Below are 21,035 nucleotides of genomic sequence, written 5' to 3'. Positions count from 1 at the left end.
CACTCCCAAATCACACCTCAACTTCCGCATCAACATCTGCCACCCTCTGCACAAGCCCCCTAATCTTCGGCCACAACTCCGGAATCCGAAACGGCTTCGAAATCGCATCATCCATCCCCGACGCGAGCGCCTGCTCGACCTGCTCCATGCGCGCATTCGCACTAACCGCCAAAATAGGGAGGCGCAGAAACTGGCGGTGGGCAGGGTTATTATTACTCCCAATGGACGAAGTGGAATAACGGTGTTTTGCCAGCGATATGGAAAAAGGGTCGTTATGGTTTGAGGATTGGATTGGGGAGACGGAGACGGCGGAGAGGCGGCGGAGCTGCGAGAAGGATGGGGAGGGAGGCGCGAGGAGGCCTTGGTGTTCGTAGTCGCGGATTAGGCGGGCGCAGGTGAGGCCGTCCATGATAGGCATTTCGATGTCCATAAGGATGATGTCGAGCTCGTGTTTGGTGGATTCTGCTTGGGTGGGGCTACTATCGGATTCGGGTTGCCAGTATATGGTGTTTTTGAGCCATTCGAGGGCTTCTTGGCCGTTTCCGGCGACGCTGACGTTCCATTTGAATTTCTCAAGTTGTTTTCGCAGGACTTTTTGGTTGACGAGGTTGTCTTCTACGATGAGGACGTTCAGTTTGATCGTGCGCATGGCTTCTTCGCCGGATATTGTGCGGTCGAGAATGGGCCGGGTTTGTGATGCTCGTCCAACGATCTGGTCGACTGGCGGATATGCCAACCGGGTGCTGATGTAGAATGCAAATGTTGACCCTTCCCCTTTTGCGGAGCTCACACCAATTGATCCGCCTTGTAGTTTGGTGAGCGATTTGGAGATGAAAAGTCCAAGGCCCGATCCGCCATACTTGACGTGTGTTCGAGGTGTTGTTTGTGAGAAGCGGGCGAAGAGTTTCTTCTGCTCCTCCATGGTCATGCCGCATCCAGAGTCTTGTACTTTGAGCCACAGGAACGCTTTGCGGCCATGTCCCCATTCCGGTTTATCCGTTATATTGAGGTTATCGCGTTCATCATCGGTAAATGTGATTTCCTGCCAGCATTTAGGTGGCCTGGTCCATGACGCACCGATCGTAACAGCAATTGTCTTCCGAGTGCAGTCCTTGGTGAATTTGATAGCATTAGTCCTAGGTCTGTTAGCAGATGTTGTAAAGGATTGTTTAGTCAAACTAACAGCAGGTTGATGAGAACTTGTAATAGGCGTGAAGGGTCTAGCATCGCCCACTCTACACCTTTGAATGTCTCGTCCATACGGAAGGTAAGTTTGATATCTGACTGGCTACATTCGACCTCGAACATTTTTACAGCATCCGAGACTACTACCGCGGGCTGTACACGCACCGGCGTAATCAAGATCAGATCAGAGTCGAGCTTTGATAGTGTAAGAACGTCGTCAATCACGCGTTTCTGGTGCATAGAACATGATACAATGATCAGCAATGACTCGATACAGCTTCGAATCTCTGCCGAAACTTTTGCAGCATTCAAACTCTGGCCAGGCGCTGTAAGTTCTCGAGATAGCAACTGCTGCAGTGAAGCAATGACTGAATCAGCACATTGTATGACGGCGGAAAGGGGATTACGTAATTCGTGGGAAGTCATATCGATAAAACTGCGACAGTCAGTAAGTTCCCAAGGCACTTTCAGAGGCATCGCTATACTTTTCTTGTTGCCGTTTCGCCTCCCATGCTTCCTCTATCCGGCGACGTTGAACATCTTCGGCCCATTTGAATTGCGAGATATCGAACAACGTTCCCATGATGCCTACCGCTATCAGCAAGAGGATCTAGAGATTTATGGGACTTTTACTCACTAATAACTTTACCACTTTCGTCGAGCTCTGGGTAGCTTGAGCTTTGCACCCAGATGTTCGAGCGCATTCCGTCCTGATTGACCCAAGTCTTTTTCAACCGAAACTGCACTCCGTTGGACTTTCCACCTTTGAGCATATTTTCCCAGTCATTCTTGACTCTGGATACATCTTCCTCAGAGATGAGATCAAACCATTCGAATTGGTTCACCGGTGCATGAGCGTGGCCAGTCAATTCAAAGAATTGATCGTTTACAAAGTTCATGCCTATTGCAAGATTAGTGATAGTCAAATTCTGGATAGATATAACATACCGTTTTCTGGAACGTAAATGTATATTGCTACCGGAGATACCTGGGCAAAACGAGCGAATTTCATCTCTGCCATTCGTGCTTGCTCAAGAGCCTCCACTTGTGCCTGTGCTGCTGCCTGTGACTTTTTCTGGGCGTTGATGTCGATTGTATTGCCAGCAATACTTATCAGTTTTCCTTCTTCGTCGAGAACAGGCACACAGGCTGACAGCACCCACTGGGCAGTATCCGTTGATCCGGGGCGCGGTTTCCAACGCATCTCAAAAGTGACAGCTTTGCCAAGAGCCAGTCTATTCCACATGGACATGACTAACGCCTGATCTTCAGGATAAACGAGGTCCATAAAAGAGAACTCTGAATGCTCGAGTACCCCAGGGTGAGAGCTGAAGGAAGTCAGTCACGTGATTCCACAGATGCTGATGCTGCCGTTGCACATACCTGAGCCTATACCAGGCCTCATTTGCATGCATCAGTTTTCCTGAAGAGTTATATTCAAATACCCCCACATCGCTCATCTCCATCATCGTCTGGATGCTTTCCCATCTGGCATTGAGGTCGGTCGTGGGCAGGTTCTTGAGAGACTTTGGTTTCTCGGGTTTGACTTGCTTGACGAGATCCGTCCTTGAGCGTGAGGAAACCAGGCCTCGATTATTATTAGATTGGAAATTTCCATCTGCCTTTTCGTCTAATAAATTTTGATCTTTTTCCGGGGGTTCGGAGCTGATTGCTCTTATTATCTTCCAGCTGCCAGACCGGCCCGCGTACTCTACAGTCCATCTTCTGCTGGAAAATTCGTATTCTGGTTTGAAATCACCCAAAGCCTGTGTCCACGATCGGAAGAGGAGCGCTTCTCTGCCTTGAGCTAAGATAGGACTGCGCAGATCAAGTGCCCGGAACGGTTGGTTGCAAAAAGCAATATCATATTCCGGTGTAATCTCACCAATCTTGATGACAAACAGCGGGGTTTTTTCCGACTCGAGGTCTTCTAGATCCAAGAGGCGAGGGTGGGAAGGATCGGCTGATGGCATCCCGATCCGATTCCGGCAATGCTCAACCGGACATGCGTATGGAAGGGTCTCTGCAAATGGCTGCGAGTGTATGATATCCAAACATATAAACAGCCTGGCTGAAGAGTAGGGTAGGATGTAGGTGTAGGAATGGATGAATGCCTTGGCGCTCCGCGGAATGTCGTGGCGAAGTTGCCGTTCAATATCGTTCCACCGCTAGGGCAGTCGGGAGCCGAGTCTTTGAGCTGGAGTTGTCGCCACAAGCATTCACATAAATTCCGGACACGCGACGACTGCACAAGGATAAAAGTGAGGATTTCTATGTAGTGGCGAAAGCAGATTGGCCAGCTCTAGACTGATTACCCAAGCGGTGTTGTTGGCAAAGCAACACCGGCGAACAGCTCCAGGCGAGGAGGCATGGGAGATGCTGGCTGTAGAACTCGACCGATCGTAGATCGACTGGCTGCCTGAGATGTAGAAAACTTGACGGAGAAGCAGACGCGTGGCGCCATTGGGCCTCGAGCTGATGGTACGAGTCTGACACGCACGCTAGTTGCATCTCGACCGCCATTGTAGAGTGCCCACCCTACGGCGAGGCTTGCAGGTACCAAGGTTATCTCCAAGGCGGCTCATCTACGACAGCCCTGCCTCCCATCACGATCGATCCTTGCTCCTGTTATAGTGTAGTCTTGTCACGTGGCACCGTATTTTTTACGCTGCCCAAAATGAACTCAATCGTTGCACATGTACTGACAGTAACCTGTGTACTTAGGTCGGTTGACAGGAGGGGAAAGTTGGCGGAATTAGTCCGAGTAGAAGAAGCATTTCTTGGTGTGATGTAATGCCTGTTTCAACATCACTGAGACCCGCCGGAAGCAATTCCCAGTATTGCGTTGTGTGTCCAGCAGGTAAACCTGATAGTCCATGTAAGTACATCAGCCCAATGGTCGTCATTTTTGCCTCATTCGGTGAGTCGATTCGGTAGAGTTCTGGAAGACTTCGCCGTGGACGAACCCATTGGGCATCCCCAGTCACGTGCCGTCGCGTTTCCGATCTAGCGCGAGACTTCCTGAACACTACTGAGTCGTGTTCTTCTTCTTCACTTCAGCTACGATCTTTGGTATTTTGACTACGTTCCAAAACTGCTAAGCTCTTGTCACACGTGTCTCTCAGTATGAGTGATGACGAATTTGGGTGGTCGTCTGAGGACGATGAATACCTCGCTGCCACTGCCGCTCTCGACGCCCCTGGTGCAAAAAGGAAGCTCAATGATGACAACTTTAATAGAGTGCCATCGCCCAAGCGATCCAGATCTGAGTTGAAAACTGATGCAACTCCTTCTCCCAGTACTGCACTTGCGAATAAGATTCTTAGGGAACGCTTTGGTCTGAACAGCTTTCGCCTTGAACAGGAGAAGGCGATCACACGAATTCTCGATGGGGGCAGCGCAGTAGTCGTATTTCCCACTGGAGGCGGAAAAAGTCTCTGCTATCAGGTGAGTTCGAATGTCTGGTTTCGAGACGCTTGGTTAATATCTCAAGGTACCTGCAGTTGCCTTTAGGTACCAAGATGAGGAGCTCAAACAGCGCGCTGCTGGACACAGCGGTGTCACTCTAGTCATCTCTCCACTGATTGCTTTGATGAAAGATCAAGTTGATGCTCTCCTGCGTCGTGGTATAAAGGCTGCAGTATTGAACTCTTCCATTTCACGCGATCAATTCCTGGCTGCACAAGATGATCTCCGGAATGGACGTCTGGATCTCATCTACTGTGCCCCGGAACGGCTCAACAGCGAGGGATTCATTGCCTCACTCAAAAATATACCTGGCGGTATTCGATTGCTCGCAGTCGACGAAGCCCATTGTATTTCAGAGTGGGGTCATTCTTTCCGCCCAGACTACCTCAAGATAGCTCGATTTGCTAAGGAAGCTCAAGTAGAAAGGGTCATATGTTTGACAGCGACTGCAACCCCAAAAGTCGCCAAGGACATCCAGAGTGCCTTTGACATTCCCGAAGAAGGCCTGTTCAGAACGACAATGTATCGTCCCAATCTCCATTTACTAGCTGAAGCAAACACCAAAGATGCTGATTACGTAGCCAAGCTCGTCGCCCATCTCAGAAAGCATCACGGTGCGACTATTGTATACGTGACGATTCAGAAAGGCACCGAAACACTAGCTGCAGAATTGCAAGTACAAGGGTTCAACGCCAAAGCATACCATGCGGGTATGCCCGCTGCAGTACGGTCAAAGACGCAGGATGAGTTTCTGTCTAGTCCCGACATGATTGTAGTCGCCACCATAGCCTTTGGCATGGGTATCGACAAGCCTGATATCCGCAACATTGTGCACTTTGACATACCCGATAGTATCGAGTCTTACAGTCAACAAATCGGAAGGGCAGGTCGAGACGGAAAACCAAGTGTTTGCATGTTCTACCTATCCACAAAAGACTTTTACTTACGCAACATCTTCACATATGGCGATCGACCCTCCCTGCGCTCTTTGAAGCTCCTGATGCAAGACATCTGCTCTCCAGCTCATGCACACCTTAAAGCCGGAGACACCTTCACACTCTCTCTCTACACGCAAAGCCAAGAAACAGACATCAAACCCATCGTCCTCGGCATCCTCTACGCCCAGCTAGAACTCCAATTCAACCTCTTCCGCGCCGCCGGCTCCCTCTACACGAAATACATGTATATAACCAAAGACGCCGCCACCCTCCTCAATGATACCTCCCCCGCAGCATCCGCAATCCGCAAAGCTGCTACCAAAGCCAGCAAATGGACACACGTAGCTCTGGACGACCTAGCAGCTTCAACTAGCATCCAGCGTGCCGATCTCGTCCGCAAAATCGACGAATGGAACGAACGCGGCGCAATCGAACTCAAGAAAGAAGGGGTACAAAATGTATACCGTCTCGAGCGCCCCCTACCCCAATCTCCTACAGAAATCAATGATATCGTACAAAAGCTTGACAAGAGCATGCAAGAAACCGAGACCCAGAATCTCGCTCGGACCCGCGCGCTAATCGACCTCATAACGGCAAAACGCTGTTTCGCAAATAATATGGCAGAATACTTTGGCGACGCGGAGCGCGGCAAGAAAGAATGCGGAAATTGTACATGGTGCGAGACGCATGTGCAGGTTGTGCTTCCTGATGAGCCGGCGCAGCCGCCTGACCCGGTCAAGGTAAAGAGGGTGCTGGATGCGGTGGGGATTCGCGATGATGCGAGGATGTTGGCTAAGCTTGCGTTTGGGATCAAGAGTCCGCGGATGGGTGCGCTCAAGTTGTATTCATTGGATGTGTTTGAGTCGATGAATGTGTGTGAGTTTCCCGAGTTGCTGAAGGTGTTTACGGAGGCTTGTGAGAGGGATGGGGGAGTAGGGGAGTAGGGGAGTAAGAGGGAGGATTTTGTTGTCTCCATACGTTGGTTCCATCGTTGTTTGATAGTGATACCCTGGATGTACAAATTTCGTAGAGTATTATATGTATAGATTGAGCGGATCGTATACTTTATGGGTATCGTATTTACAGATAGACGAAGAGGAATATCTCGGCATGATTCTCAAGTCACTTTAAAGTTCCTTCTTCAGTTTGTTCGCCTCGGTCTCCTCTTTCCTCAGCTCCTTTGCTCCAATCACTGGCCTCCCCTCGACAGCCTTTTCGCCTCCAAACGTCTTGAATGCATTGTAGAAGATCCATTCAGTTGCGTGCTCGACAGGCTCATCGAACATATAGGGTAAGAAAGGAACGGCCGCAAGACCCAGCTATTGTGTGTCAGTACTCTCTCAACCGCATATACTGAACGATTTAACACGACTTACTCCAATCGGAGCCCAAGTCCTTAGCGTCTTGTTCTTTACATCCTTGAGCGCACGCCCAGAATACCTGACAATGCTATGAATAGTAAAAGCTGGTAGTCCCATCGAAGCCACAGCCTGGAAGACCGCCCGCTGCGCCATGACAGCTCTGTAATCCTCAATGGCCGGTATACGTCCTGGAACAACCTCTCCACCCGTCAGTGGACTAGCAGCACCACCATACTTGACGCCCTCAGCATTCGTCGCATTCTTCGCCAGATCCTTTACCTTATCAAAGATACCCGAGCCAAACGACTTCCCCGTCGCCACCATATCCTTGTCTTTCTGTTCTCCAAGCGACTTGTCTGCGGCCTCATCGATGAATTTCTCAGGGTGCAGCGTACGCTGGTTGCGGCAGTAGGCCTTGTAGCCTTCGTGGGCGACGTCGCCGGTGAGATAAAGCCAGGAGATGCCGTAGGCGCCTTTGACCAGGTAGGGGTGGGCGATGGGACGGAAGGACTCGCCAATATCGGAGGTGTAGGCTACATAACGATGCGCCGAGAGCATAATGGTGCGGATGCGCGAGGCGTAGGCTGCATAGCGGAGAGATGTGTCCGTTGTGTCGTCGCCTCTGTCGTGGTATGTTAGCTATCGTGAGGAGCAGTAGGCAGAAGGCATCTGCGCATTGCGATGGTGTATGCGATTTGGCAATGAGAGGGTGGGTTAAGGTAACATACTCGCCATCATACAAGACCTCCCACAGCTTCTCCTCATCATTGAGCGTATCCTGAAGCTCCTTAGGAAGCTGTTTCCTCGGCGGTAGAACCGAAAAGTCAGGACGCGCTCCCCCTCGCTCTACCGGCACACCATCCACCTCTTCGACCTTCTTATTTGCATCTTTAGCCATTCCGACACAATCGCAAGTTTTCAATCCGAAATCTTGTCTACCAAAGGGTAAAGAGAGTTAGTAAGAAAGGAAGACTCCACACGCAAGTTTTATCATCGTACCACTGTCAACCTCGGGACACCCCAGCCAGCAACCAACCCACCACCTCAGCCTCACATCATAATCCCCCGCCCCCATCCCTGTCGCGCAGCCACACCAGCCACATTTTATCAGCCACATTTTTCGTCTGCCAAGCCACGCACCTCGTTCTTCCGAAGCAGACCAGCAAGCTCCGAACTGCAACGAACCGTTCTCTACCCGCCCGCCCGCCATCCATTGACGCATCCGCATCTCATATACTCCCTGCGCTTCCCCCCCGGAACGGATCACACAGCTTTCACTACCGCAAAGATGGTTGCCATGTATACGATTTTCGGCCGCCAGGTCGGATCGCACGTTGTATGTCCTCTTTTTCCTCCATCCCCGGAGCGGGTTGAGTTGCAGGGAAAAGTTTGGGACGACATCAATTGAGAGGTTGCAATGCCGGCAATTGATTTCTCGGCAATCTCTCCTCGCGTTGCTCTTTTGGGGGGTCATCAAGGGTGGAATGGACGAGCAGATGAAGAAGATGGCTAACAAGAGATGTATAGCTTGCGATTGCCACGCTCGCCACCACATTCACCGGTGCTGCGCTCTCGATGGGCGGAAAGAAGGCCGAGGACCCGACTACGCCTCCTATCAATGCGAAGAGCAGTGAGGAGGAGAACTTTGTCAAGTGCGTTTTATCCCCACTATACATCTTTCCTACCGATAGCCTCGGTGCCATTGCAGTGGATAGAGAACTAACACATCTTGCGTCTACAGGGAGTACGTCAAGAAAGCCGCAGACAAGGTTCAGGGAAAGCAATAAGTGCACGCTTCGACCGCGAGAGAAGATATGGGAGTTGGTATAACCGTTATACGGTGGACGTACTACCCAGCATACCACGGTTTCGAAGGGGAAGGGGGTTTTTTTTCTCTGCAATGTTAGACGGAGCAAGAGAAAAAAAAAGTTGTGTAGATAAAGAATGAAGCCGATTTGGGGATCGAATGACCAACAAAAAACGAAACCTATCATTGTATACATATGTTCCATGGCTAAACCTGCGTAGATGTGCGTTGTAGACGATTCGAAACCGATCATACACCTCAAATAAAATAGAAGAAGAAAGGCATGGAATTGAAGGGAAGGGGGGTATCATTCGATACTACAACGCAAGCAAACAAGCCAAAAACTCATCCATATGCTCAAAAAGGACGTCGACAACGCCGTCTCATCATGCACCCATACCCAAAACGCTTCCTGCCCCTACAATCACTGACTCATTCACTCACTCCCCTCCATCCTCACTCTCGTCCTCCTCCTCAAGCACAACCTTCTTATTCATACTATCCAGCACCTTGCAATAAAACTTGACGGCCTGCGCACTGGGGAAGCAAATCTCTTCGGTGAGATAATCCGGTAGGATATCCAGGAGCTCTTTGTCGCGCTGTTCGTCGAGCAAAGGTTGGTATATGAATTCTGTTTCTTCGGATGGGGAGGAGCCTGGGGCGACGGTAAGGTGGAAGTGGAGGGCTTTGTAAAACGTTAGTTTTCGGATGAGGTAGGTTGGATGGGGGTAGAGGGGGGGAAAGGGAAAGGGAAGGAGGAGGAGGAGAACTTACTACGTCCCCGGCCCGTCTGAAGACAATCGTATACATCATCTCCTTCGTCTGATTTCTTGACGCTCAAAACGACGAGGTTAGTCAAGTCGCTGTACAGATCGACTTTTTGGCGTGCGAGGGTTGCTTCTTTTGCGGCTTCGACGGTGCCGGGGAGGACGACGCCTGTGGTTCGGGGTTTCACGGCGCTGCCTGGCACGGTCTTGACGTCTGGTTGTATTGTCGACGAGGATCGAGCTGCTGCAAGTTTGGACGAAAGCGTTTTGTTTTCATTTTGTGTGGCTGTGAGGGACTCGGCAAGTTTCTTGTTTTCAGCGGCGAGACGTGCGGATTCTTTGGAGGCGGCGGCTAGTTCTTTCTTGAGGGAGGCGAGGTCTGCAGTGCGGGATTGCGTGTCCGAGACTTGCTGTTTAAGAGATTTTATGACGGCGTCTTGGTCTTTGGCGATCTGGTCGGTCCGCTTCTTTAGTTGGTCAAAGTTGGACTCTTTCCCTGATGATGCTGCTTCCTTGAGAGCTTCGTACTTGGCTGTCATGGCGTCCAGCTTCTTCGTGAGCTCTCCTAGTTTCCGGCGCATGATGGGGTCTCGCTCAGAGTCTGATACGCTTCCTGTCCTCCTTACTCCAGCAGACGTCCGTCGCGCCCTACTGTTCGGTTGTGCATGTGCTCGGCGCGCAGAAGGCCGCACCGGTGGTGGCATGCTCTCTGGTATCTCCTCTATTTCTATCGACTCTGAAATATCCATGGTTTCTGTGTCTAGCTCTGGCTGTGTCTCTGGGATGGTCATCTGCTCCGGCTCAGGTTCGGATTCGAGCGCGCGCTTTGTGCCTCTTGACTTTGCGGTTGTCTTGGATTTGGTCTCCTTCTCCAATCCCTCCTTGACTACGGCTTTGCGCCCTCTCTTTGCCGGCGCTGGTACTGATTCCTCCTCGCGCTTCTCTTCTTCTTGCACTTTCTTTGCTGGCCTGCCTCTCTTAGTCGGCTTGGCCTGTGGCGCTGGCTCCTCTTCCTCAACGTCAGCCGCTTCCTCGCTATCGCTTCCGTTCGCATCATCCTCCTCTACCAGCGCCTTGCGCCCAGCTTTTGTAGTCGCTTTCTTTACTGCTCCATTACTCTTCTTCGCAACTGTCGCACTAGTCCCGTTTGTCGCGCGCGCCGCAGACCGTCCTTTAGCAGGCGCCTTAGTCGTAGAAGCGCCCGCCTTTGATTGCGCAGCGCTTCCACGCGCTTTGCGACCTGTCGCCTTGGTGTCGCCGTTGGATTCGGGTTTTTGGACTGCATTGAGCTCGTCTACCGTCATTTCGTCTTCCGAGGCGGATTCGACGGTGAAGGAGATGTTTGCAACTTTGCTGCGGGGCGCCATCTTGTTGTGGCTTTGGAAATGTTGTGTGTGGTGGGCAAGTCCGTGGCACTGCTTGGGTGTTTGGCGGGATGATGGTGGAGTGGCATGCATGTAAACATGGTCCGAGCGTCGTTCCTAGGCATAGCGCGTTGCTTTGAGCTTTCTGCATGTGACTATGACGGGACTATTGGAAACAACAGTCACATCATGTCATTCATCTTACAAACTATAAAAAAGGCTTTCATTTAATTGACGAGCGTTACTCATCGTCATTATTAGAAACTATATACATATACGCGACATAACCATTCGCATCTCCAGGTCCAGGTATCATTCCAATAATTCATCTCCATAAAACAAAAAACGCCCACAAAAACAGCTTACTCGTAAAATTCGTAAACCTTGTACTCACTTTTCACATTACCTACCGTGAGAATCAAAGCAGGACCCGTCTAGCGTCCAACGCTGCTGCCACCCCAGTTGCTAGGCGTCATGCTACTAAGCTTGCTTGAGATTGTACTGCCCGAAAACCAGCTGGATGACACGCCGCCACCGAAACCAAACTTCCACCACTTGTTCCTGCCATACTTCCTGCCACCACCAAGACCGGTTCTATTGCTCTTCTTGTCGTCAATCTTGTCCTGCCACTTGAGCTTCGTCTCCATGATGGCATGGATCGAGTTGATGATGAGGAAAGTGGTGGATCCAATGGCACGGAAGATGGCGAGAGCAGCGACAGCCCACAAGATGAACGTGAGGTAGAAGTTGTTGGTGACCTTGCGGTTGCCGTAGGCTTCGCTGATGGACATGGCGAGAATGGCGTTGGAGATGAGCCAGATGACGACCATGTATGTACGCACGGCGCGGTAGTAATCTTCCTGCTGCTGCGATTCCGAAATCGGGGGCTCGGGTACTTCGACACGGTCACGCAGGTTACGAAGCGCTTCATCGTAGCCACTGTCAATGTCGAGTTGCTCGGATGGCATCTCGAGTTCGACCACGTTCTTTGTCTTTGCGCGGGCGTCTCCAAGATCCGTCTTTGCCACGTTGTCACCCTTGGTTCCCCATGTAATGTCGTGCGTGTTGCAGAAAGCGTACACTTGGAGCGTTGCAATGTACGAAGGCAGGAGAGCAAAGTATTGCGCGCTCGAAGTAAACATGTGCCAGGGATCCAGATACATGAACGACATGAGAAAGTAGAGTCCAGTAGTGGTTGCCGTTGAGATGATGAGATTGGTAAAAGTGTTTGAGCCTATCGTCTTCTCGGCTTTCGGGTCTTTCAGCTGAACAATGACGATGTAAAAGGAAGCAAAGGTCGTGTATGCCATGATGATGCCATACATGACCATACTCCAGAAGAACATCTTCTTTGCACCCTGAGGTCGGTTACCCATAGACAGGATAAACTGCATGCAGATGAGTAGCGTGCATGTATATCGCAAGATGTAGAAGATGTATTTGCCAACGTTGTGTCCGAATGGGTCCATTTCCGGGTCAGCGAGGGAGCCAGCGACGAAGTAGAAGGTAAGGTAGAAGTTGGCCAGGGAGAAGAAGGTGAATAGCAGTTGAACGAACTGATAGACAAACTCGATGTGGAGGAGGATCTTGCGCCAGATAGTGTGGTCAGTGGCCCACACCTGCTTCCAGTGAAGCAGCGAGTACACAGCAGCAAAGAAGGCACCATTCAGCCAGCGACGACGCTGGGAAATGAACTCGGGAACCGCGTCTGCAAACACATTAGTAAATGGTCCTACAAGAGCAATGAGTAATCATCTTACCTGGCACATCCGTCTCTCCAGTGGCCGCCTTGACGTACTTCAGAACCCATTGCTCGCTTCGCTTTGCCACAAGCTCCCAACACAGAATACGATCCTCAGCCAAGTACATGTTGGCCGTGAACACGTCTGCATCTTGGCCATGAAGTGTTTCTCCCTTGAAGTACTGGCTGAGGGGTCCATGTCCAGTGTGGTCGTTCTGCAACGCGTGATAGCGATATGCTGACAGTGCACCTGGCAACACAGTAATGTAGCCAAAGACCGACTCCAATGGCTTGTCAAGAATGTTGGACATCTTGTACTCGAAGTTTTGCGATGCAACCAGCGGATTGAGAAGACCGAGCCAGGCTTTGCCCTTGCCAGCTTTGATCTCACCAGCTGCTCCGGCGACCGAAGAGTCGGTGTCAAAGGCCTTCCATAAGTGGTACAGCGCTTTGGGACCTGGCTTGGTTCCGACATCGAGCAAAATGCAAATATTGGGGTTGAGCGCGCGCCCAAAGGCATTGAAGAACCAGCGATGCGAGTTCAGTTTCTTGGAATTTCGTTCCTTCAAGCAAAAGATCATTTGACATGGCACAATACCCTTCTCAGCACCCTTGAACTTGAGATCAGAATCCAGAGAGACTTGGGTCGTGTATTCGTAGACGTGGGCTGTGACTTCCTTCTGGTTGACGTGGTTCTTCGCAATACCCTCCTGGAAGCAGCCCATGGCAGCAATGGCGTCCAGCGTTCGAGGGTGAACCTTTCCACGACCATCCGCAATGATGCACACGACAATCTTCTGCCATCCGTCCTTGCCCCAAGTTCTGGATTTCATGCGAGAACAGAAGTGGCTAATGTTCTGCATGACACCGTGCATGGTACGGGTAAAGTCGATTTCGTTCTCGTTGTACATAGTAATGGCGATGAAGACCTCTGTCTCACGCGGGTTGCCAATGTTCTGGCGTAGTTTGTAGCCACGGTCCACAAAGTCGTCGGGGTCACAAGTAACGGCTGTATATCGCATGTGCGTAAACTCAATGTCGTCTCGTCGCGGAAGGAAACTGTAGAGAATGGTGGGGATCTTGCACTCGAGAATGAGTTCACCGTTGATCAGGCGAACTTCCTTCTTCGTCATGACTGCATCTCGCGCACCACGTCGGGCCTGCGCACCATCTGGAGCGGGTCCGTAATGCTCCGCCTTCTCGTCTACTTCAGTGTAGACATCTGTATACGTGTCGTCGGTCAAATAAGAGTCTCGCGAGCGCAACTCTGGCCGGTCATCGCCCATCTCGGTGAATGGGTCATCGTCGTCATACATGGGTATCGAGCGCATATCGCTCATATCCATGGTGCGCTCCGAATCGCGGGAACCAGGCCTTCCGCCAGCAGTGAACAGGGGCTGGGGTGGCAATGGCCGCTGAGGACTGCCTGGTCGCGGACTGCCATGGAGGTCGTATGGCTCGTAGGAATTTACTGAAGCAGGCGGTCGCGAGTAGTCGACTGATGTGCGCGTGGGTGAATACGGTCGATCTGGCGATATTGACCGTCGGTAGGGGACGTAGTCGTCGTCAACTGGAGGGGGCATGTTCGGGGCATTGTCCATTAGTGATGGTGTCCTCGACAGGCTAGATACTGAAGATGGTGATGGGTGGTACATGCGCGATGTTGGCTGGGGTTGTCTGTGAGAATGATGCATCGGTAAGTCTGGGTCTTGCAATGGTGTTGTTTTTGAAGGCGACATCCAGCCGATGGCTTGTTGTCTGAATGATTTTCTGCTTGCTGAGTTGGTTTGCGCTGACGCCGCACTCCCAGTTGCATTGAGCGCATTGCCAGCCTCACGCAAGAAGTCGTGGATTTCGGCCTCGGCCTCCCTCTGCTTGCCCGCCTCAGAGGGCGTCATGCGTGCGCCCAGGGCGGCAGCGGTGCTATTTGCGGACGACATGTTTGAAGTGTCCTCGAAGGAGCGTCTTCTGGTACAGGAATGAGATTGAGTCCACAAACGTGGGACGCAAGTGAGGGTGAAAGTGAAGAAACAAAGAAAACTAATACTCACGACACATAGCTCTGGCTATCGTCTACGTTTGTCAACAAACGCATGGTTGGGCCTCCTTGGAGCTGAGGGGAGCCGTCTTCATCGTCATATGCAGGTGGCCGTCCATAGTGTGCACCACCTGGGGTGGTGGGTCCGTTCATGATATGTCGGTGAGTCGTGAAAAAAGGAAAAGAGAGCCCAAATGTGGTAGAAGCGTCGTGCTCTCTCTCTAGTGTCACTCAAAGAGCGATTGCGACGTCGGGAATGCTAAATTAATGTTTCTGGGGAATCGATGCAGTCGCTGGTCTCTAGAGTTAATGCGAGGCGGCACATCCGGCGGTGTTGTTTCTTCCACGGTTGTCGTGCCAACACTCCGCCCAGCCCTAGAGCCGCCAGGTACGGCCCCCAGACTCGACCCACTTCAGGCTTTAGACCGTTCCACACCAGCATAGCAACCACTATTCGTCCGGAGCCGCGTGGGACGGTGCACGCTGTCGTGGTCAATTGGCTGGGGATTGCCGTCCGTTACACGTTTAGTGGGTGTGTGGTTGTCCTGGGAGACGCCCGATCCGTCACACCGTGTACAATTTAGGGCTGAAGCACGTCATACCGGTCCATGCATATGTGAACAGGGCGTTTGCAGGATACTGCGGCGCTGTTGAGAGACAGTGTGCATTAACGTGCAGAAATCTAGATTTGCTTCTGTCTATGTCCTGAGAATTCCTGCAAAATATGCTTCCACCCCCTCGAAGCCCGCTTCGTCGAGCGTGTCAATGTATCCTACGTACTGGTCTGGTCTAGCGACTACGACACATCCCTTTTCTCTATTCACGCCGTATTTCTTGTATGCATCTGCAAACGCTTCGTAGTAGTTGCCATCATCCACGTACACCGAGTCATAGTCCCATCCAGTCTTGGGATCAAAGGGATGCAGAACATCGGGGAAGTCTCTTAGCAGCTCGACGTCGAGGCGCTTGGATGAGTGCAGGGTGAGCACATCAATGTCCTTGATGAGCCGCGGAGCCAGGAGGGGTGATGATGAGAGGCGCTGGCAGAAGCCCTTGAGGCGAGTACTCTGCTCTTGGTTGACGACATTGCCGGCAAAAACGATGATGCGGAATCGTCCATCGCTCTTTAACTTTTGCTGAAACTCCCATGCCCGACCGTCTGACTGGTTGAGGACCTGGTGGCTCGGGAAACGCATACCTATCTTCGTCTCCGAGGCGAGTTCTTGTTTGCCAATGGCCTGCGTCTTGGACGATACATCTGTTCCATCGCCCTGTTCCGCGGCGTTGCCTGGTTTGCCTACTAACATGCTCGTACCATAATCGACCGAAAGGCCAGAGGCGAATAGACCGCCTGAGTCACATCAGCATATTTTGCGGTTTAGAGATTCGGCACTTACCCTTCAGGAATGCCTGCTTGAACTCGTCCATGCTTACACCCTCCTGATCCATAACATCCTTAGCCGGTCGGCCAGAGAAGAGTCTCGAAAACTTGTGGTCAAATGCGATGAGATCCTGGGCAATTCGTCTCCGCTCAGACTGGTATGTTTTGAGTATACTTGGTTGAGCCACGCCTTTGACTACCAGTCCCAATTTCCAGCCCAGATTGTAGGCGTCTTGCATGGATACGTTCATACCCTGTCCAGCCTTTGGGGAATGCGTGTGAACAGCATCGCCGGCCAGGAAAATGCGGCTGTCACGATCAAAGCTCTTGCCCACTCGTTGGCCAATTTGGTATGCGGTCCACCAGTCGCAGTATTCATATGTCAACTTGTAGGGCGCAATGATTCTTTGTGCCGCTTTGATGATGGTATCGGGTGTTATTTTTGACCTGTCTGCCCGTCCACTGGCATCTGGTTTGATCTCCGTGAGCTGGATGTACAGTCTGGTAAGTTTTTTCTCCCGTGGAATGATCATCATTGAGCCTGAAGATGCGCTGTGTATGGCGCAGCGTTTTCGAACATCGGGAAAGTCTGTGATGGGAATGATATCGAGTACGCCCCAGATATGATCTGTCGGCTCTCCTTCAAGCTCGAAGCCCAGCTGCTTTCGGGTCCAACTGTGTGCGCCGTCACACCCTACAACGTATTTTGCCCTCACAGTCTCCGTGCTACCATCTTTCCGTCTGCTGTTTGCGATTAAATCTTGGGTATCATCCTCTGCCAGGTTGCTCCGGAACAGGCCGTCATTGATGTTGGAGCCCTTGCTCTGAGCGGGCATGGCCTCCTCTTCAGTCAGATACCGCAGCTGCACCGTGATGGGGTAGTTGTCCGGTGAGTGATCATTTACTTGGTCTTGGTCGATATGGAGCGATTCAGGAAGTACTCCACGCTCTACACATAGGGTATCTTTTGAATGTTTCTTGATGTGATCTAGGAAAAATCGTTCGATACGACCCTGGTGGAGGACAATCTCCTTGAATCGGGAGACTCCAGGAACGACATCTGGGACTTGGTCGGAACGACGTATGACACCGTCTTCGCCAGGGTTCTGTATGTGTTAGGGAAGATCGAAAGAAGTGGGTCTGCAAACTTGCCCACATACAAAACTGGGAGGTGGTTAGTCAAGCCAAGTCAAGCCAAGTTGGTGAACGAGTATACCTCTATCAAATGGTTGGCCTCCTTCCACGCTCTGTCGGCGAAACCAAAACTATCAAAGATTTCCAGACTACGCAGCTGCAGCCCATCTGCCTGTCCAGAGTAAATCTTGGTGCCTCGCTTGTCGACTATGCGAGCATTGATGCCACATCTTGCCATCCAGGTAGCAAGCATCATACTAAACAAGGTCAATCACTCACATATGGCAGTTTAAGAGTTAAGTACGTACCCTGCTGGACCAGCACCGATAATTAGACTTGAAAGTTGTTAGCTGTGTTTGAAGATGCACTGAATTCACAGACTGACACATCGCATTTTGACTCTGGTACATCCGAAACTGCCATGGTGAAAGATGACTTTTGTTGATGTGCCTTTGGGTATCTCTGTATTGGTGCAATCAGGTGAGGGATGTTGTGTCGTGTTACCCCGCTCTACTAGTGTATGATGCGCATAAGATTCGACAACGAACAGACTTCAGGGTCACATTCTTAAATAGGTACCCTCGCAAGTTTTTTAATAACCGGGTAGGCACACGGCAGTGGATACCAAGTATATCGGTAGTTTTCACATTCTAAGGACCTGATCGCGACAGGTGCGCGACTACCCCACATGACCCCAAATTTCAACGGAGGCAGAACAGGGCGGATGGCCTATGGAGACTGCTGGAAATTCTGATTCGCATTTTGGTCGTGGAAGTGCGGGTCTGTGACATGGTGCAGGGCCGTATTTGAGGGTTTGTCAAAGCTTTGTCAGGTGTAAATAATAGACCGGTGTGACCAAGGCTGACGACAATCTTACAAACCACCATGAGTATGCTACATATTTGATTTATGTCTGCCCCTCAGAATACAAGTATAATGTGAGAGAAAGGCATGTGCAGTCAGAACACTGGCATTACTTGCCTCTCTTGCTTATGTGCAGAGAAGGTCTATGCTAGCAAGGGAGGATTAACTATCTTATTTGCTATCTTAGTCATCTCATATACGGCCGTACGAAGAGGGAAACCCAATCCGACCTCAGTTTCCTCCGTAGGCATGTCTAAACTTTGGTTCACCGAGAAAAGGTTGAGCCGGAAATTGCACATAACGTAAGCAATGCATGAGGCTGGTGTGATGAAAATTCGTAATTGTAGGTTCAGCTCAATAACTGGACTTGATAAGCTCCAAAGTCATACGAGGTTCAAGCCCTGCTGAGTGACATGCTTCGCAAGCTTGCGTGACCTCAAACGTGTTATCCTCTCATAAGAACAAGACGTGCTACATCCAGGTTGTCGTCCAGATCCTTGTACCGGATGAGGCCATGCACTAGGGTCCAGGAATCTAATAAGCACTCTCAAGAGAGTGCAAAAATGATGTACATATGTAAGTATCGAATCATTTGAGAGCAAGGCAATATGCTAGAGTTAGTGACTGATCAAGTGAAGTTTAAAAGCAACAGGTCCTTCTGTTGAAGTTTGTGTCCTCAAGTGCGAATTTGCCACGAGCATGGCTCACAGAGTGGCTACAAGTCTCTTTGTCCGCATCACAGTCAGAGTGGCGCTTGGCCTCGCAGTAGGTCACATCCAACATACGTTTATCATAATCATTTCCATGAGGAACTGGGGTATCATGCAAAAAGAGAAGGGGAAGAAAGAAAAGTGAGCAGCGCGCAGGACCCGATTCGATATCTGTGTGGCTACAGATATGGATCACAGGTGGAAAGAAACTAGTAGTCGTCGTCGAACTGGGGGGGTTGCAACTTGTCCAAGTACTTGGTCACTTGGGTGAGTCTCAGGTTGATGCTAGAAAGAAGTGGAGTCTGCACTTTAGCGCCGTTTGCTGCAGCCCGCTCGAAGCAAGCATGGGCTTCCTTGAGCTCTCTGCGGGCATTGGAAAAACGCTGGATCTGGGTTGAAATGGGGATGCTGCTGTTTGAGCTGATTCGTGCAGAACATTCAGCATCCCAGTCTTCGTCGATGTCGAGTGTCCCGAGTGCAAGGTCGCTGATCCACAGGGCAATGTTGGCACGTAGTTGGAGAAGACTTGCCTGTCTGTCAAAGGGTGGCGATGCGATGACTTGGTCAAGACGCTCGGCAATCTCGGTGGCCTGGGCCAGCTCGTCTGCACGGATTGCCTCTTCATTTGCGCTAGAGTCATCCGGTCTTATGGAAGTAGCACTGTCAATTGACATGCTCCTCGACGTTACGGATCGGTTTGCAAGTTCGTCCTGCAGCTGCATCTTTGCACGCTTGCTCTTGTCGCGCACCTCGTAGATCCACAGCGAGAACATGGGTGGATAGAAGATGCGCTCGTCGACGGCGTGTGGCTGGGTTTTCCGGGTTGGGTGCTGGACAATGAGACGCTCGTAGTAATTCCGAGCCAGTTCGAAACCCTCTGGGGAGAAGAGGCTAGTTTGACCAGCAGGCTGAGGTCCGTCATGGGAGTCGGAGCGTGACGTTTGCGGGCTGCGTCGAAGAAGAATCTCGGCGCCGACACCCCAGCGGCCATGGTTGCGAGGGTCGACGTGGGTTCCGCCAGCAATTTGAGTGCGTAAGATCATGCCCCAGGCCCGGCTGGCGCGGTCATAGTCTCCCTTGAGCAGACACGAATGCATTAGTGTGGAGAGGTTGTCAAGATGAGACCTTTTGAGGTTGTCGTGGGGGTCGTGGGTCAGAGGGTGTGTGGGAGCGGGGTCTACAGCGTACAGGTGGACAGGTGGGCTGGCCATTTGCTGTTGGATTCTAGTGGACCCATGGGGCTTTTTGAAAGTGCTGGCAGGCGCATGTGGGAAGGGTGGTGGAGGCACGTCGTGTGCGCGGTCGGGCAATAGGCCTGCGACACGCAGTTGGGCTTTTTCCGGGGCGGGCGAGGCGGCGGCGGACGATTGGCCTGGGGTGCGTGGATATGCTTGCGGGGAGGGTGCTGGTGCGGATGGTGCTTCTTCGTCCTGGTCGTGAAAAAGGTCGGAATCAGAGTCGGAGCTGGCGTGGGCGGATGAGTCGGCGGGGTTCCTTTTGGAGGATGCTTTTGCGGGCCTTTGGCAGTGGGCAGCGCGCAGAGAGGCGGGCGCGGTGTGCTGGTCGCGCAGGTGGGTGGTGAAGTACATATTGCATGGGTGTCTGTGGTGGTGGTGGTGTTTGTGTGGCGGTGGTGGTGCCGGGCGGGCGGCGACTGAGGCGGCGGGCGTAGGCGCGGACCCCCTGCGCGGCGACACTGCAGCCAGGTGTAGCACTCTACTAGCAGCAGTCGGGTGCGTGGACGCGGACGAGGCGGTGAGGGTGCGAGCAGGATACGACAGGACAGGATGCGACGGGATAGGACGAGAGGGATGGCAGGCCCAGGAGATTGTCGTTTCTTAGCAGCGTCAAGCTGTCGCGACCTGTTTCATGGCTGGCCCGCCCGAGCAGAGGCAGGCCTGGCGGTTGTGCGCTAAGCCGCTTCGGGAATAGCCGGTCCTGGTGCTGCGCCATACGACGGTGGCCGGTGGCCGTGGCCGGCCTGGCTGGACTGTCCGTCGGTCGGCGTGTCTATCCGTCTGTCCGTCTGTCCGTCTGTCTGTCTGATCATCGTGACGGTCTATCTGCCTCTCCGTCTGTCTGCTGTCTGCGAAGGCCACCCTTCCCATCTCTCCCTCGCCCGATGCCCTCGTACAATGGGCCAGGCACACTCCAGAGGCGCGACTGACGCCCCAACCCGGCCCAGGCGACGCCCGCGCTCGTGGGCGCCTGGCCTGCTTGCCTCGTCCTCGCCCTCGTTGCCGCCCGTCACCGACTTGGACACGACCACCACCCGCC

The 21,035-nt window shown here is 51.9% G+C and overlaps 8 protein-coding genes across 8 annotated transcripts; 2 read left to right on the top strand and 6 right to left on the bottom strand.

Moving 5' to 3' along the window:
• Nucleotides 1-10: 10 nt before the first annotated feature.
• On the bottom strand, nucleotides 11-3,158 carry COCSADRAFT_88671 (uncharacterized protein; the record flags this gene model as incomplete). The annotated part of the gene is made up of 6 exons (XM_007701072.1): nucleotides 11-1,136; nucleotides 1,184-1,621; nucleotides 1,671-1,773; nucleotides 1,823-2,086; nucleotides 2,134-2,513; nucleotides 2,569-3,158. 6 exons carry the CDS (start codon nucleotides 3,156-3,158, stop codon nucleotides 11-13), a joined length of 2,901 nt encoding a protein of 966 aa, XP_007699262.1.
• Nucleotides 3,159-4,311: 1,153 nt separating this feature from the next.
• On the top strand, nucleotides 4,312-6,733 carry COCSADRAFT_355778 (uncharacterized protein; the record flags this gene model as incomplete). The annotated part of the gene is made up of 2 exons (XM_007701071.1): nucleotides 4,312-4,632; nucleotides 4,679-6,733. 2 exons carry the CDS (start codon nucleotides 4,312-4,314, stop codon nucleotides 6,533-6,535), a joined length of 2,178 nt encoding a protein of 725 aa, XP_007699261.1. The 3' UTR covers nucleotides 6,536-6,733.
• On the bottom strand, nucleotides 6,719-7,850 carry COCSADRAFT_88292 (uncharacterized protein; the record flags this gene model as incomplete). Its single annotated transcript, XM_007701070.1, has 3 exons — nucleotides 6,719-6,910; nucleotides 6,968-7,574; nucleotides 7,681-7,850. The coding sequence occupies 3 exons, from the start codon at nucleotides 7,848-7,850 to the stop codon at nucleotides 6,719-6,721; spliced, it is 969 nt and encodes a 322-aa protein (XP_007699260.1).
• Nucleotides 7,851-8,240: 390 nt separating this feature from the next.
• On the top strand, nucleotides 8,241-8,739 carry COCSADRAFT_87990 (uncharacterized protein; the record flags this gene model as incomplete). The annotated part of the gene is made up of 3 exons (XM_007701069.1): nucleotides 8,241-8,288; nucleotides 8,480-8,604; nucleotides 8,694-8,739. 3 exons carry the CDS (start codon nucleotides 8,241-8,243, stop codon nucleotides 8,737-8,739), a joined length of 219 nt encoding a protein of 72 aa, XP_007699259.1.
• A 460-nt stretch (nucleotides 8,740-9,199) lies between these two features.
• COCSADRAFT_88334 (uncharacterized protein) lies at nucleotides 9,200-10,830 on the bottom strand (the record flags this gene model as incomplete). The annotated part of the gene is made up of 2 exons (XM_007701068.1): nucleotides 9,200-9,444; nucleotides 9,534-10,830. The coding sequence occupies 2 exons, from the start codon at nucleotides 10,828-10,830 to the stop codon at nucleotides 9,200-9,202; spliced, it is 1,542 nt and encodes a 513-aa protein (XP_007699258.1).
• A 494-nt stretch (nucleotides 10,831-11,324) lies between these two features.
• COCSADRAFT_25652 (glycosyltransferase family 2 protein) lies at nucleotides 11,325-14,571 on the bottom strand (the record flags this gene model as incomplete). Its single annotated transcript, XM_007700852.1, has 2 exons — nucleotides 11,325-12,598; nucleotides 12,651-14,571. 2 exons carry the CDS (start codon nucleotides 14,569-14,571, stop codon nucleotides 11,325-11,327), a joined length of 3,195 nt encoding a protein of 1,064 aa, XP_007699042.1.
• Nucleotides 14,572-15,313: 742 nt separating this feature from the next.
• COCSADRAFT_115498 (uncharacterized protein) lies at nucleotides 15,314-17,684 on the bottom strand. The gene is made up of 6 exons (XM_007701067.1): nucleotides 17,570-17,684; nucleotides 17,493-17,519; nucleotides 17,267-17,441; nucleotides 17,203-17,214; nucleotides 16,067-17,156; nucleotides 15,314-16,020 (listed from the first exon to the last, which is right to left on the bottom strand). Exons 1-6 carry the CDS (start codon nucleotides 17,605-17,607, stop codon nucleotides 15,368-15,370), a joined length of 1,995 nt encoding a protein of 664 aa, XP_007699257.1. The 5' UTR covers nucleotides 17,608-17,684; the 3' UTR covers nucleotides 15,314-15,367.
• Nucleotides 17,685-18,777: 1,093 nt separating this feature from the next.
• On the bottom strand, nucleotides 18,778-20,387 carry COCSADRAFT_36021 (uncharacterized protein). The gene has a single exon (XM_007700888.1). It carries the CDS (start codon nucleotides 20,345-20,347, stop codon nucleotides 18,968-18,970), a length of 1,380 nt encoding a protein of 459 aa, XP_007699078.1. The 5' UTR covers nucleotides 20,348-20,387; the 3' UTR covers nucleotides 18,778-18,967.
• Nucleotides 20,388-21,035: the final 648 nt, after the last annotated feature.

This window comes from Bipolaris sorokiniana, assembly GCF_000338995.1.
Source record: "Bipolaris sorokiniana ND90Pr unplaced genomic scaffold COCSAscaffold_6, whole genome shotgun sequence".
Classification (NCBI taxonomy): Eukaryota; Fungi; Ascomycota; class Dothideomycetes; order Pleosporales; family Pleosporaceae; genus Bipolaris; species Bipolaris sorokiniana.
Note: the sequence above shows the minus strand (reverse complement) of the source record. Positions and strands in the feature narration are given on the sequence as shown.